Source organism: Arabidopsis thaliana, chromosome 3, assembly GCF_000001735.4.
Source record: "Arabidopsis thaliana chromosome 3, partial sequence".
Classification (NCBI taxonomy): Eukaryota; Viridiplantae; Streptophyta; class Magnoliopsida; order Brassicales; family Brassicaceae; genus Arabidopsis; species Arabidopsis thaliana.
The window spans coordinates 7,965,949-7,979,338 of record NC_003074.8 but is presented as its reverse complement, the minus strand read 5'-3'; the positions used below and the strand labels follow the sequence as shown (position 1 = coordinate 7,979,338).

The 13,390-nt window shown below is 39.4% G+C and overlaps 7 protein-coding genes, 1 long non-coding RNA gene and 1 pseudogene across 11 annotated transcripts; 5 read left to right on the top strand and 4 right to left on the bottom strand.

The window, feature by feature from the left end:
* Positions 1 to 690: 690 nt before the first annotated feature.
* Positions 691 to 4,619, bottom strand: AT3G22520 (spindle assembly abnormal protein). Its single transcript, NM_113151.4, has 4 exons — positions 4,516 to 4,619; positions 4,297 to 4,376; positions 3,218 to 3,762; positions 691 to 3,131 (listed from the first exon to the last, which is right to left on the bottom strand). The coding sequence occupies exons 2-4, from the start codon at positions 4,353 to 4,355 to the stop codon at positions 1,933 to 1,935; spliced, it is 1,803 nt and encodes a 600-aa protein (NP_188891.1). The 5' UTR covers positions 4,356 to 4,376; positions 4,516 to 4,619; the 3' UTR covers positions 691 to 1,932.
* AT3G22530 (heat shock protein) lies at positions 704 to 1,735 on the top strand. The gene has a single exon (NM_113152.2). The coding sequence runs from the start codon at positions 969 to 971 to the stop codon at positions 1,563 to 1,565; it is 597 nt and encodes a 198-aa protein (NP_566710.1). The 5' UTR covers positions 704 to 968; the 3' UTR covers positions 1,566 to 1,735.
* A 324-nt stretch (positions 4,620 to 4,943) lies between the features above and the next one.
* Positions 4,944 to 5,945, bottom strand: AT3G22510 (Pre-rRNA-processing protein TSR2, conserved region). The gene is made up of 3 exons (NM_113150.3): positions 5,564 to 5,945; positions 5,389 to 5,477; positions 4,944 to 5,305 (listed from the first exon to the last, which is right to left on the bottom strand). Exons 1-3 carry the CDS (start codon positions 5,793 to 5,795, stop codon positions 5,252 to 5,254), a joined length of 375 nt encoding a protein of 124 aa, NP_188890.2. The 5' UTR covers positions 5,796 to 5,945; the 3' UTR covers positions 4,944 to 5,251.
* A 486-nt stretch (positions 5,946 to 6,431) lies between these two features.
* ATECP31 (Seed maturation protein) lies at positions 6,432 to 7,714 on the top strand. Its single transcript, NM_113149.4, has 3 exons — positions 6,432 to 6,785; positions 6,865 to 7,158; positions 7,255 to 7,714. The coding sequence occupies exons 1-3, from the start codon at positions 6,474 to 6,476 to the stop codon at positions 7,417 to 7,419; spliced, it is 771 nt and encodes a 256-aa protein (NP_188889.1). The 5' UTR covers positions 6,432 to 6,473; the 3' UTR covers positions 7,420 to 7,714.
* A 49-nt stretch (positions 7,715 to 7,763) lies between these two features.
* On the bottom strand, positions 7,764 to 8,268 carry AT3G22492 (annotated as a pseudogene). Its single transcript has 2 exons — positions 7,904 to 8,268; positions 7,764 to 7,826 (listed from the first exon to the last, which is right to left on the bottom strand).
* Positions 8,269 to 8,495: 227 nt separating this feature from the next.
* Positions 8,496 to 9,658, top strand: AT3G22490 (Seed maturation protein). The gene is made up of 3 exons (NM_113148.1): positions 8,496 to 8,918; positions 8,995 to 9,300; positions 9,390 to 9,658. The coding sequence occupies exons 1-3, from the start codon at positions 8,601 to 8,603 to the stop codon at positions 9,552 to 9,554; spliced, it is 789 nt and encodes a 262-aa protein (NP_188888.1). The 5' UTR covers positions 8,496 to 8,600; the 3' UTR covers positions 9,555 to 9,658.
* PDF2 (prefoldin 2) lies at positions 9,634 to 11,350 on the bottom strand. 2 transcript variants are annotated; one of them, NM_113147.4, is made up of 2 exons: positions 11,121 to 11,350; positions 9,634 to 10,272 (listed from the first exon to the last, which is right to left on the bottom strand). In NM_113147.4, exon 2 carries the CDS (start codon positions 10,257 to 10,259, stop codon positions 9,813 to 9,815), a length of 447 nt encoding a protein of 148 aa, NP_188887.1. In that variant the 5' UTR covers positions 10,260 to 10,272; positions 11,121 to 11,350; the 3' UTR covers positions 9,634 to 9,812. The 2 variants fall into 2 exon arrangements, with proteins under 2 accessions (NP_188887.1, NP_850626.1); NM_180295.1 differs by having other exon boundaries at positions 9,710 to 10,269; positions 11,121 to 11,162.
* AT3G04275 lies at positions 10,521 to 10,761 on the top strand. The gene has a single exon (NR_141081.1). It is a non-coding gene; the product is annotated as an other RNA (long non-coding RNA).
* On the top strand, positions 11,349 to 13,385 carry AT3G22470 (Pentatricopeptide repeat (PPR) superfamily protein). 2 transcript variants are annotated; one of them, NM_001338589.1, is made up of 2 exons: positions 11,349 to 12,623; positions 12,699 to 13,385. In NM_001338589.1, exons 1-2 carry the CDS (start codon positions 11,414 to 11,416, stop codon positions 13,271 to 13,273), a joined length of 1,785 nt encoding a protein of 594 aa, NP_001327245.1. In that variant the 5' UTR covers positions 11,349 to 11,413; the 3' UTR covers positions 13,274 to 13,385. The 2 variants fall into 2 exon arrangements, with proteins under 2 accessions (NP_001327245.1, NP_188886.1); NM_113146.2 differs by having other exon boundaries at positions 11,349 to 13,385.
* The last annotated feature ends 5 nt before the right edge of the window (positions 13,386 to 13,390 follow it).

The following is a 13,390-nucleotide window of genomic DNA, read 5'->3' as shown; positions in this document are numbered from 1 at the left end:
AAATACAATAGAAAAGACTTATGCAAATTATTTTCAATTTTCAGTTTTTCAGTTTTTATCTATTCCAAAAATACAATTGCAAAGACTTATGTGAATTCTAGAGAGATCTATAATTTTTCAAATATAGAAGATGTCTTTATATATATAATTAAATATTTGAAATTTAAAATATATTAAGGTAAGTTTATTTAATATTTTTAGTTTTTTTTTTAATTTTGTTATTTTTAATTTATTGCATATATTTTTAATTAATAGTATATTATATTTGTTAGTATATGTATGCAATGTTTGTTATTATTGTAAATTATTGTCGTAACTCAGCGGTATATTGCCCCATATGAGTCCAGTAGGTCATATGTTCGAGTCTTTGTGGACGCAGATTTTGCATCATTATTTTCTAATGAAACGACGTCGTTTTGGAGATCTAAAAACGACGTCGTTTCGATTTAACAGAATTTTTTAATAGAAAATTAACGCTGTTAACGGAAATTTAACGACGTGCCCAAAATGGTCAAGTCAACGAAACTTGACATTTTTTTAAAAAAGTCAAACGAAACTTTGTGAATTAAATGACATTTCGAAAGTTCATGCTTTTTTCGTCCCAAATTTGAAAGTTCGCGCTTTTTTTGACATTTTCCCCGAAATAAATCGCATAATCCAACTTTGAAATTAAAACTGAAGATGTAACAAAATACAATTAAAAAGAGGGGTAGTTTGGTAAATTTTCAAATGCCCTTATCTCATTTCCGATCCTCCTTCTTCTTGCTACCGCCTTCGCACCCATTCATAAAAAAGGAAAGACGCAATCTTTTCTTGTCTCTTCCATTGCTTCAAATCCTCCTAATAAAGCTTTCCTCTTTCACTTTCTAATCTCTTTAATCCGTTTAAATCCAATCCCAAATACAGATTTTGATTACAAAAATCTAACATTTTGCTGATTTGTGTTTTAGGGTTCTCTCGTGTTTTTTATGATTTTGATTCCCGTAAAGATTCAATCACTTTTCTCATATCTCTTGTTACTGAATTTGATCCAATCGATCGATAAACCAAACCCAGAAGCTATGAGAGTGCACCCAATTCCCAGAAACATCAACAACACATTGATCCATCATCATCATCATAACCCGACCCGAGAACCCGGAAAGAATCTCCGACGATTACCACATATCTTCAACCGTGTTCTGGAGCTACCATTGAGGTCAGAAGCAGATGTAGCAGTGGAAGAGAGACACGACTGTTTTCGATTTGTGGCGGAGACGGTAGGTCTCTGTAACGGCGATGGAGAAATGAGGGCTTATATGGTTGAGATTCATCCTGGTATAACCAAGATCGTTGTGAGGACAAATGGGTCTTCTTCTCTTGGTTTGTCTTTAGACGAATTAGAGCTTGACGTGTGGCGTTTTAGGTTACCGGAATCAACTAGGCCTGAGCTTGTTACTGTTGCTTGTGTTGATGGTGATTTGATTGTTACTGTGCCTAAGAATGCTGAAGAAGAAGATGATGATGGTGGTGGTGGTGATTTTGGACAAGGTATTGGTAGTGGAAGGCTTGTGCTTGTTCAGTGAATCAAAGTAATGTCCTCTATGTAACATGAGAAGAAGACTAATCTCTAATCTTCTTCGTTTCGTTGATATTGTGTAGCCTTCTGTTTTTGTTGTTGGCAATAAAAGAAAAGATTGAATCTTTGATGATCTCTTATTTTGTAAGATCAACAAGGGTTGTTTAAGGTTGTATCAAACAAGATAACGAAAGCACAAAAAGGTCTAATTCTTTTCATCAACTAACGGATAGTTTCCATAGTACAACATTACATGAAATAGACAAAAGGCCAAGTCTAAAATAGGTTTCAAGACTCTTGCAACATAAACCAAAAAGCTACATGACACAACAAGACTAGCTAAAGGTTATCGGGGATACATGAGGAGGCTAGATTTAGAGGAAGAAGCCTTTGAGAGGAGTGAATTTAGAGAGGATCTCTGCTTCACGTTTAAGCGCATTGTCTTTCTTGCATTCCCATTCAGGCTTCTTCAAATTAGCTGATTGAACTTCCTGTACGACTTTCGGGATTGAGTTCGCTACCATTTTTTGACCATAGCTTAGATCAACCCTCTCTTTCTCCTTGGTCCCGATGTACCGCTTCAATTCAGACCGTCTGGCTTGAAGTTGAGCGATTTGGTCATCGATTTGACGGATTGTCTCAGAGTTTGTGTCTACTTCCATTTGGATACTTCCTAGTTTTTCCTTCAGGTCGCTGTATTCGTATTTAAGCGATGCTACCTTGGCTTTGTTGAGTTCCAGAGCAGAGAAGAACCTATCTGCTTCTTCAATCACCCCTTTGTTCTCTTGGAACACTTCGCTGAAGGTCGGAATCTCTTCCATCAGCTTCAACCTAACTATCTCTTCAGCAGTAAGGTTTGGATCTTTCCTTAGTTTAGTTGCTAATGCTGCTATCTCTGCTGCGTCCTTGGAGAGGAACAAAGTAGTAAAATCCTTCTCCAGGAGAGATGAGATCTTCATTCGGGCTTCAGCCCATTCGTATTCTCTCATTGGAGAGCTTACACTAACAAGAACAGACGAGTCTCGCCCAACCTCTTCTGGAGGTTGCTGCATCAAGTTATCAAGAGAGTTCAGATAGCTATCAAACTCTTCCGGGTTAACATCGATAGGCGAGTGTGAGACAGCGAGGACCCCATTCATAGGAGAGACATAAATATGGGGAATAGAAACATCTTCTTCCTCATAGTTAACTCCACGCTTCTTTCTCTTGTTACTAGTCTTTGGTGCAGTAGCAGGTTCACTCTCCTCCTCATTCAGGAAGTTCAAGTCCACAGCACCACCGCGCTGCTGGATCGAGGTACGTCTTCCTGATTGTCGAGATGGTTTTGGTTTGGTAGAGGATTGAGGTCCAGTAGCCGGAGTTGTGGCTCCTTTCTTCTTCTTGTTGCTGCTACCTCGGGGAGTTGATTTTGGTTTCGCTTCAACAGGTTCATAAGTTTGTGGCGTCGGCATTGGCTTTCTCTTCCTTTGGCTGTATCGAGAATTTCCTTTCCCATCCTGAGCATTCTCATCATTCTGGCCAACCTCAGTCTGTACTTCCTTCGGTGTCTCCTCAAAAAGAGACGCAGCATCAACTACAAAAGAGTAATGATATCACTGATTACGTTCATCTATGAACATCTGCAAAATCTTAACCTCTCTTGGAAAGCTATAAAATCACCTTTATTTGCAGGCTGGAAGAGAGCTGGAACCTTCCAGCTAAAAGAAGCAAAGAATGCATCAGCATCCATGCCAGGGAAATCCGATTCGAGATAACGAGCAAGTTGGGGTTTGCTTGCGAAAGACTTTGGGACATGCTTTTGCTGAAGCCTTTGAGGGAGAATAAGAAACCTATCCTGATGATACCCCATAGCAGTCACTCTCCTCCCAACTCTCCAAGTCCATACATCACCAGGGCTTGGCCAATCAACAGGGGCATACGGCAAACCTTGACCAGTTGAAACCGGAGGAATCGCAGGAAGTTGATTGAGATCAGTTTCCCCATGAGTGAAAGCGCTGTTGTCTACACTTCTCTTTCCATTTTCCTTTGCCTGAGAAGGCTCTGGATCTTCAATGGCCTCTTCCCTACTGAAACCGTTTTCCCAAAAGTCATCGTTCTCTTGCTGAGTGGCGTCGAGATGATCTGAATCATTTTCTCGGTAAGTTGAAAGCGGGACAGGTTCATTGTCTCGGTAAGTACTGATTGGGACTGGTTCCGTATCAAACCTGCATGCAAATCAACACTAGAGAAGATGAAAGAGAAGTGTGATAAACAAAACAAACAACAAACACAAATCATTTGCCTTCTCCGTAGCACCATTAAAACATGTAGACAAACAATGTATTATACACTTCATTATACCGTAGTGTTGAAACAAGCATACTCAGGCATAATGAATAACAAAATATGGAGACTTCAAACCCTAAAGACACATCCTTTATGGTAGCAGCAATTAGAATAAGAACCCTAACTTTTGCTCAACGTAAGTTTCACACAATTCCCAAAGACAAAAATGTTCCTCTAAACAATTTAATCTTCTCTCATCTAAACTCAAGAACTTTTTGTGCTTAGGTCAGAATTTTGAACAGATATCAGCTAAACACTAATTTGGTCTCATTTCCGGACATAAACCCATCAAAAGGTCTAAGTTGTTCAAGAAATCAAAGCAAAGATTCAGACACAGGATAACCAAAACAAACCAGAGACAAAACAAGTTTTTGTTCACATTTATAACATAGTTATCAGAAAAGAAGAATTACCCAGGAGGATTTTGAACAATCTCTTGCATATCTATCGGAGAATAGATAGGAGCAGACATGACCACTCAAAACCTAATTTCCTGCAGAAGAGAAACACCCATTTAAGCAAAATTGAGAAAATGGAGAATTCGGAATGCAAAATTATCGGTAGAAACGTAAAAAGCTATGAACTTTATGTGGTAAAGAAGCAGTACGAACAATTTTGAAAGCAGATCTAACCTTTTTGCACTCTCGCTTCTGCTTCTTCTACTTTTTATTTTCTGACTCTGTAGATGTGGTTTAGTTCCTCCTCTAGCTGAGATCAAGATGAAACACGAATAAACGAGGAATCGCTTGAAATTGACTATTGTGCCCTTATGTTGGACAATCCCTTTTTGGAGGGTTTTTTTTTTTTTTTTTTGGTTTTCATGTAAATGACTTGTTGTACGGTAAGTCTTTTTGTCTTTAATGACCGATTTTACCGTAATCGCACTCACGTAAATTAGTCTTTCATTTGCACCATTTCTACTTTGACCAATTTATAGCCTAGTGGTTCATACTAATGATGTTATTGCCATCTCTCTAGTTTTTATTTGCATATTACACACATGATTTGACCATAATAAAATTGTCAAGAATCCAAATTACATGGAGTTTTTGCTTCAATATGAATTTTGTTGCATTATATTGGAAAATTTAGATATATATTTTCTACGTGGTATCGGTCACTCGGTCCATATTCCCCACATTAATCATGATGGAGTGTCTTACTGGTTAATTTGAAATTACATTAGGAAAAACTGTTCATCACAACTACAAAATGATTACATCAAATAAACATAGATTTTGATACGTATTCCTATATTCTATGATTTCTGATGAATAATATTTTGTTGTCCACCCAATTTTCAATTCTTTGTATCTTACATTGATCTAATTATACACCAAAAATGATATAAATCGTTCAAGCTACTGCTTAAAGAGTCCCACGTAAATGTTCTTCATGGAGTATCATCAATTGTTCAGCTACCTGACGAAATCACACGATGAAAGATTAGTCGACATAATTCACAAGTAAATTGATCGTCTACATTTTCAAGAAATAGTACGTACCTCTTCAATGCTGCCATCTTCAATCTCTGTGTTGAAAGAAAGAAGCAAGCTTTCATGTAGCAAATTCTCTATTTCTTCCACCGTAATCACTGCTCATATCATAATGTTGGAATCAAACTATCAATATATTCATGATCATAACATAAAATCTAAAGAAGTAAAAAGAAAATCGAACCATTTGATTGAGAGATGAGATGAAAAAGATTGTGAGCTAGCTCTTGAGATTTCTTGAGAGAATCATGGCCTCCCCACTGGTTCTTTACGGCCATTTGAAGCCCGCCCCACCGTGAAAGAAGCTCTCCGATGTCTCTTTGAAGAACAGAGTCGTCATCCATAGGAGGCACGTGCTTGTGATGCCACGTGGGAGAGACCACGTGAGCGTTGGACGTTATTCCACCAGTTCCCATATCTTTGGTCTTTCAGGCCGAAGGCAAAGGTTCTTCCGCTTTGTAACTCCGTTGAACAAAACGGAGAAACAGAAGCTGGAAGATTTTGTGTATGGGAACACAGAGAACAAAAATAAACGATTGTGTTTTCTGTTGTATACTCTGTTTTCTAACATGAAATAAGAGAAGAGAAAGATAATTAAGGCAACGAAAAACAAGGATCTAGAGAGATCCGAAGAGTTAGGGGAAGTTTATGAGTTTTGTTAGACCGACAAAGATTTGTTATTTGACTTCCGACATATTGGTGACCTTTGTTTCCAACATTTGACTTTTCTGTTATGTTTGTCTTAAAATTGAAACGTGTCTACAAGAACAAAAACAAATATTGAAACAAACGTGTCCAATGTTATACGACTCATATGTGGTAACGTTGGAAACATGTCCTTTTTCATTCACTCTTAAAACTAAATGACAAATTTACAAAAAGAAAAGTAAAATCCCTATCTCAATCTAAGCTTTATCTTTTTAGCTACAAACTCGCAAACTGACACGAGTGTCCTAGTCACCTCATCTACGAGTAAGTGTCAAAATCTCAGAACGTTGATCCCATACTCATGCACCTCTCTTTATATAATAGACACTCAATTCAGGTAGGAGTTATCGTAGTTTGTAACAGAACATTAACGTAACAAAACAAAGATGAGCCAAGAGCAACCAAGGAGGCCAAGAGAGCCAGTCAAATACGGGGACGTTTTTGAAGTCTCCGGTGAACTCGCTGATAAGCCCATAGCACCTGAGGATGCAAAGATGATGCAATCCGCGGAGACACATGTGTTCGGCCATACTCAGAAAGGCGGTCCAGCTGCGGTCATGCAATCTGCAGCCACCACCAATATACGCGGTGGCTTTGTCCATCCAGATGACAAAACTGAGCTTGTCGCTGAACGAGGCGCCACAGTGGAGCAAACGGTCCCTGCTGCAACTGTCACAACCGAATTCGTCGGTGGACAGGTCACAAGTTGTTTCGAAAAGTACTAGTACTTCTTTTCATATATCCGTTTTTTGTTTTGGAGTAATGGTGAAGCTTTAGGTCGTTGGACAACACGTTGAACCGAGGCGTGTAGTCGCTGCTGCGCGTACGGACGAAGAAGCTTTGCAAAGTACAATAACGATTGGAGAAGCACTGGAAGCAACTGTGAAGACAGCTGGAAACAAACCTGTGGATCAAAGCGACGCCGCAGCGATTCAAGCGGCAGAGATGAGAGCTTCCGGTACCAACGTCATTGCTCTAGCTGGAGTCGCCGCTTCAGCTCAATCTGCAGCGGATCACAACGCTACCGTAGATCGTGACGAGAGGAAAATCAAGCTTCGTGATGTTTTGACGGTTAAACCCTAATTTTCAAAACATTTTCATCAATGTTTTTGATGTTTTCCTTTTAAAGTAGTGGCTAAATGTTTTCGAACCGAATGAATTATATAGGGTGCAGCAGGGAAGTTATCGGCAGACAGAGCTGTGACGAGGGAAGATGCCGAGGGAGTGGTGAGCGCAGAGATGAGGAATAACCCTAAATTGTGTACTCACCCTGGTGGTGTAGCGGCTTCTCTTACCGTCGCTGCTAGGCTTAACGAGAGAGTTGATATATGACAAGACAAATCCGGCGAGAGGATCGATGATCTTTCTTTTTTTTGTTTGTTTGTTTGTTTGTTCGTCTCTCTTTCACAACTTAGGAAACTTGTTATGTAAAATCGTCTACAGCTTTTGGTCCTTTAGCCGATATGTTAGAAAATCCGGCGGGGAGAGGATGGTGTTCACAAGCTTGTGACATTTAATCGACTAGCTTTTTTGTTCTTTTTTGTATCTTACTGCTTAAAAACTTCCCAAGGATGATGTTGGAATGAATAATGGGGACTTTTTAGTTTGAAGTTAAAATCCATTCTTTAGCTGATTTGCTTTGAACTAATAATTCCTAAGAGAGTTAACACTTACCACTACTGATCTATATAAATGGGATATTCCTCCAGTCCAATGGGGTTTGTGACAATTAAAAATATCTGAGTTTTAACCAAAAAAAACCACAAATACAGATACAACAGTAAAACAAAAATCCAAAAGAGAAGAGCGTTTTTACTGGAACACCTTGAGCATTACCTTCCTTCTTATTACCCTCTTCCTTGTTATCATCCTGCTTCCTTATCCTGATGGTTATACTTAGCTTCAGATTCTGTACGATCTTTCTTCTTCTTGTCCAATGTCTCGGATATATAGCTTCTTCACAAACTCTTCGATCCCTTCCTTTATGCGTTGCACATGTGGGAGTACGTCTCTGACGGTTCTCTCGACCAACGCCTAGCCTCCTCTCATGCAGGAGCATTTCCTCGATTGGTTGAAAGGTTTAATGGCGTTGATGACCAGAGAGTATTCGCTCACTTGCACCTCGAGTTCAGTTATATTATATATGTTGCCATGTTGGAGTAGGTATGTATTAGCTCTCATCTCATGGCTTCAGAAATGTTCAGAACAGCTTTGCTCATTGTTGTTATGTTGTCTCAATATTGAAACGTGGCCAATGTTGTACGAAACATGGAAAAAAGTATTTAAACCTAAATGACAAAACTCTATCTCAGTCGGTCTGAATCATCATCTTGCTAAGGTTGCTATAAACTTGGAAACTGACACCTGCCTCTTAGTCACGTCATTGACAAAATGACAAGTGTCAAAATCTCATAATGTTGCTCTCACACTCATGCACCTCTCTTATCTTTATAGGAGTTGTTGTCACTTTTGTATGTAACACAAAACGGAACATAACATAACAAAACAGAGAGATGAGTCAAGAAGAACAACCAAAGCGGCCACAAGAGCCAGTCACTTACGGTGACGTTTTTGAAGTCTCCGGTGAACTCGCTGATAAGCCTATAGCGCCGGAGGATGCAAACATGATGCAAGCAGCGGAGACACGTGTGTTTGGCCACACTCAGAAAGGCGGTGCAGCGGCAGTCATGCAGTCTGCAGCCACTGCTAATAAACGCGGTGGCTTTGTCCATCCAGGTGACACAACTGATCTCGCCGCTGAACGAGGCGTCACAGTGGCGCAAACTGACGTCCCTGGTGCACGTGTCACAACAGAATTCGTCGGTGGACAGGTCATAACTCAAATCCAGAATTACATCTTTTTTCTTACGATCATGTTTTATAATGGTGAAGATATATTTGTCATAGGTCGTTGGACAATACGTCGAGCCTAGGCCAGTGGCGACTGCGGCAGCTATGGAAGCAGAAGTTGTGGGTTTGAGTTTACAAAGTGCAATAACGATTGGAGAAGCATTGGAAGCGACTGTGCAAACCGCTGGAAACAAACCGGTGGATCAAAGCGACGCAGCAGCGATTCAAGCGGCAGAGGTTAGAGCTTGTGGCACTAATGTGATTGCTCCTGGTGGAATCGCCGCTTCTGCTCAATCAGCAGCAAATCACAACGCTACCATAGACCGTGATGAGGATAAAATCAAGCTCATTGATGTTTTGGCGGTTAAACCCCAATTTTAAAAACATCTTCAATGTCTTAATGTTTTAGTTTTAAGATTGTCTAAATGTGTTTGAACCGGATGGCTTATTAGGGTGCGACCGGGAAGTTAGCCGCAGATAAAGCTGTGACCAGGCAGGACGCAGAGGGAGTGGTGAGCGCTGAGCTGAGGAACAATCCTAATTTGTCTACTCACCCTGGTGGTGTAGCGGCTTCTATTACTGCCGCCGCTAGGCTTAACGAGAGAGCTGATATATGAAAAATCCTGCGAGAGGGAGATGTTTTGGTTCTGTTGTTCAAAAAAGTTCAGTCATAATGTAAAAAAATGGTCACTTTCCGGTTATAAAGTTGAAATCTTTCTCTAGCACAACGGATCTACATAAATATGGCATTTCTCCAGTCTACTAGTTTTGTGACATTCAAAACATGTTGATTTTTTCCAGCAAAGTTTACGGCTTTTAACCATAAGATCCAAAAAAGAGATACAACAGTAAAACAAACTGCCAAATATAGAGTTTTACTGGCTTGAACTGGCAGCTCCAACAAGAACACCTTGAGCATTACCTTCCTTCTTGTTACCTCCTTCCTTGTTATCTTCTTGTTTCGTTATCCTGATCTTATACTTAGCTTCAAACTCTGTAAGATCTTTCTTCTTTTTCTCCAATGTCTCGTATAGCTTCCTCACAACCTCTTCAAGTCCGTCCTTGTTACGTTGGACAGCTGGTAGTACCTCTTTGATGGTTCTTTCGACAAGAACGCCTCCTATCATGCGGAAGCATTTCCTCGATTGGTCGAGAGGCTGAATGGCGTTAATGACCAGAGAATGTTCGCTCACTTGCATCTCGAGGTCGGTTATGTTGGAGTAGATTTGGCTTAGCTCTGATCTCTTGCCTTCATACATGTTCAAAACAGCTTGCTCATTCGGCGGTTCTCTTAGGCCACCGCTTCCAGATTTGCTGGCCATTACTTCGATCCTACTACAGAAATTAGATCCAAGAAATCACGAATTGCATAGTTGAAGCAAAAAATGAGAGTAAATCAATAAAGAAACTCAAACAACAACACTCAGAGAAACATTTGCATCTGACACAACTACGAACCGAAAAACACAATTGTTACAAAACAATTCCAAGCACATTGGAAAGAATACTAATCACTTAACCAATGCAGAGAACTATCTTACCTCAAGAATGATTCATACTTAATTCATTATTCTCTCAGAAGTTATAAAATACAAAACATGGTGAAGCATAAGGCTTTTACCAGATCAAGATCAATCCTACAATCATTCCATCACTATCTTGTCACGAACAATCACGCCCTTTTCCATCAAATAGATCTAAATACTACAACAGCCACATCTAAACCAATGACATAGCTTATCCTTCAGAATCCATCAGTCTCATAGCATCAAATACACTTATACAAGTAGAAGCAACCAACACAGAACATTCCACAAAGTAGACGTATATGAGTTCACTAACAGTGTATCATCTCCTACATAATACTCCAATCTCAAACTATGGCAACAGAGACTCAAACATAGAAACGATAACAACAACCAATTTAACATCCTTTTCAACAATCAGGGCTATTTCTCCAAACTAGGGTTTCAACGTCTACTTATATCAACTCTCAACACATATATTCCATGATCTAAGCTAATTTTCTAACATTAACGAAGCTTGATTGGGATCTAAGAAGTCTCAGTGAAAATTTCTACGATTCCAGAGCTAGATTCTGTTTACTCCGAGATCGATATCGACACAAATCTTAAGACCATTTGAACCACAAAAAAAAATCAACAACTAACAAAAATACTTACTTTCAGAAACGAATCCACACACGAGGAAGAAGATCGAAGAAGAAGAAGCTTCGCTTGAGAGGAAACAATCGAGAGAACGATGGAAGCAAACGCGGCGCAGAGAGTGAGGAAGATGAAGAAACAAGGTTGGGTTTAACTCGTACCTTTCCCAATTAAAACCGCTTTGATTTTTAAATCAAAACATTGAACCGGGTTTAAATATATGAATGAATCAAAACCGGAATTTTCATTTCCTTCTTCTTCTCTTCTCTCTCACACAGCACAAAGGACCAACGATTCATTCATTGAAGAAGATGATACAGAGATTGATTCCTCTAAATCGAAAAGCTTCGAACTTTACTCAGATTCTTGAGAAAGGTACTTCTTTATTACACTATTCTAGTATCACCGAAGCGAAGCTTTCTTATAAAGAGAGATTAAGGAATGGGATTGTTGATATTAAGGTTAATGATGCTATTGATCTCTTCGAATCCATGATTCAATCTCGTCCTTTACCTACTCCAATCGATTTCAATAGATTGTGTAGTGCTGTTGCTAGAACGAAACAGTATGATTTAGTGTTAGGTTTCTGCAAGGGAATGGAGTTGAATGGGATTGAGCATGACATGTATACTATGACCATTATGATCAATTGCTATTGTAGAAAAAAGAAACTTCTTTTCGCATTTTCTGTTCTTGGGAGAGCTTGGAAGCTTGGGTATGAGCCTGATACAATCACGTTTTCGACTTTGGTTAACGGGTTTTGCCTCGAGGGTAGAGTTTCTGAAGCGGTTGCGTTAGTTGATCGGATGGTGGAAATGAAGCAAAGACCGGATCTTGTAACCGTTAGCACTCTGATCAATGGACTTTGTCTAAAGGGTAGAGTGTCTGAAGCTTTGGTTTTGATTGATAGGATGGTTGAGTATGGTTTTCAACCTGATGAGGTTACTTATGGACCGGTTTTGAATAGACTGTGTAAGTCAGGGAACTCTGCTTTGGCTTTGGATTTGTTTAGAAAGATGGAAGAAAGAAATATCAAAGCTAGTGTTGTTCAGTATAGTATTGTTATTGATAGTCTTTGTAAAGATGGGAGCTTTGACGATGCGCTTAGCCTTTTCAATGAGATGGAGATGAAAGGGATTAAAGCTGATGTTGTTACGTATAGTTCTCTTATAGGAGGTCTTTGTAACGACGGTAAATGGGATGATGGTGCAAAGATGTTGAGGGAGATGATTGGAAGGAATATCATTCCCGATGTTGTCACATTTAGTGCTTTGATTGATGTTTTTGTGAAAGAGGGGAAGCTTCTAGAGGCTAAAGAGTTGTACAATGAGATGATCACAAGAGGTATAGCTCCTGACACCATTACATATAATTCATTAATTGATGGGTTTTGTAAGGAGAATTGCTTACATGAGGCTAATCAGATGTTTGATCTGATGGTTAGCAAAGGGTGCGAACCTGACATCGTGACTTATAGTATTCTCATAAATAGCTACTGCAAAGCTAAGAGAGTTGATGATGGTATGAGACTTTTTCGTGAGATTTCTTCGAAAGGATTGATTCCTAATACAATCACTTATAACACTCTTGTCCTAGGGTTTTGTCAATCGGGAAAACTTAACGCCGCCAAAGAACTCTTCCAAGAGATGGTTTCTCGTGGTGTGCCACCAAGTGTTGTAACTTATGGTATTTTGCTGGATGGTTTGTGTGACAATGGTGAACTAAATAAAGCATTGGAGATATTTGAGAAAATGCAGAAGAGTAGGATGACTCTTGGTATTGGTATCTATAATATCATCATTCACGGGATGTGCAATGCTAGTAAGGTCGATGATGCTTGGAGTTTATTCTGTAGCCTCTCTGACAAAGGAGTGAAACCTGATGTCGTGACATACAATGTAATGATTGGAGGACTATGTAAGAAAGGCTCGTTGTCTGAAGCCGATATGCTGTTTAGAAAAATGAAGGAGGATGGGTGTACTCCGGATGATTTTACGTACAACATTCTTATCAGGGCACATCTTGGAGGTAGTGGTCTAATCTCTTCAGTTGAACTCATAGAAGAAATGAAGGTGTGTGGGTTCTCTGCAGATTCTTCCACCATAAAGATGGTTATTGATATGTTATCAGATCGTAGATTGGATAAAAGCTTTTTGGATATGCTTTCTTGATTGTCTAATCTGATCTACAAGAGATAAAGAAAATATTTTTGTTTGTAATTCCAAATCACTAAAATATTGTACCAAGCTTGGGGCTATTTATAAAGTAGATGTAGTTGTCCTCTCGTC

What these genes read in the sequence shown, in the direction of transcription:
- AT3G22530 (NM_113152.2), top strand. Translation starts at nt 969, where the DNA reads ATGATTTTGATTCCCGTAAAGATTCAATCACTTTTCTCATATCTCTTG.
- AT3G22520 (NM_113151.4), bottom strand. Translation starts at nt 4,355, where the DNA reads ATGTCTGCTCCTATCTATTCTCCGATAGATATGCAAGAGATTGTTCAA. An exon ending in ATTGTTCAAAATCCTCCTGG is followed by an intron (nt 3,763 to 4,296) that starts GTAATTCTTCTT and finishes ATTTGCATGCAG; the next exon opens with GTTTGATACGGAACCAGTCC. An exon ending in CTTCCAGCCTGCAAATAAAG is followed by an intron (nt 3,132 to 3,217) that starts GTGATTTTATAG and finishes ACTCTTTTGTAG; the next exon opens with TTGATGCTGCGTCTCTTTTT.
- AT3G22510 (NM_113150.3), bottom strand. Translation starts at nt 5,795, where the DNA reads ATGGGAACTGGTGGAATAACGTCCAACGCTCACGTGGTCTCTCCCACG. An exon ending in TCTCATCTCTCAATCAAATG is followed by an intron (nt 5,478 to 5,563) that starts GTTCGATTTTCT and finishes TGATATGAGCAG; the next exon opens with TGATTACGGTGGAAGAAATA. An exon ending in AAGATGGCAGCATTGAAGAG is followed by an intron (nt 5,306 to 5,388) that starts GTACGTACTATT and finishes TGATTTCGTCAG; the next exon opens with GTAGCTGAACAATTGATGAT.
- ATECP31 (NM_113149.4), top strand. Translation starts at nt 6,474, where the DNA reads ATGAGCCAAGAGCAACCAAGGAGGCCAAGAGAGCCAGTCAAATACGGG. An exon ending in CCGAATTCGTCGGTGGACAG is followed by an intron (nt 6,786 to 6,864) that starts GTCACAAGTTGT and finishes GTGAAGCTTTAG; the next exon opens with GTCGTTGGACAACACGTTGA. An exon ending in AGCTTCGTGATGTTTTGACG is followed by an intron (nt 7,159 to 7,254) that starts GTTAAACCCTAA and finishes TGAATTATATAG; the next exon opens with GGTGCAGCAGGGAAGTTATC.
- AT3G22490 (NM_113148.1), top strand. Translation starts at nt 8,601, where the DNA reads ATGAGTCAAGAAGAACAACCAAAGCGGCCACAAGAGCCAGTCACTTAC. An exon ending in CAGAATTCGTCGGTGGACAG is followed by an intron (nt 8,919 to 8,994) that starts GTCATAACTCAA and finishes TATTTGTCATAG; the next exon opens with GTCGTTGGACAATACGTCGA. An exon ending in AGCTCATTGATGTTTTGGCG is followed by an intron (nt 9,301 to 9,389) that starts GTTAAACCCCAA and finishes ATGGCTTATTAG; the next exon opens with GGTGCGACCGGGAAGTTAGC.
- PDF2 (NM_113147.4), bottom strand. Translation starts at nt 10,259, where the DNA reads ATGGCCAGCAAATCTGGAAGCGGTGGCCTAAGAGAACCGCCGAATGAG.
- AT3G22470 (NM_113146.2), top strand. Translation starts at nt 11,414, where the DNA reads ATGATACAGAGATTGATTCCTCTAAATCGAAAAGCTTCGAACTTTACT.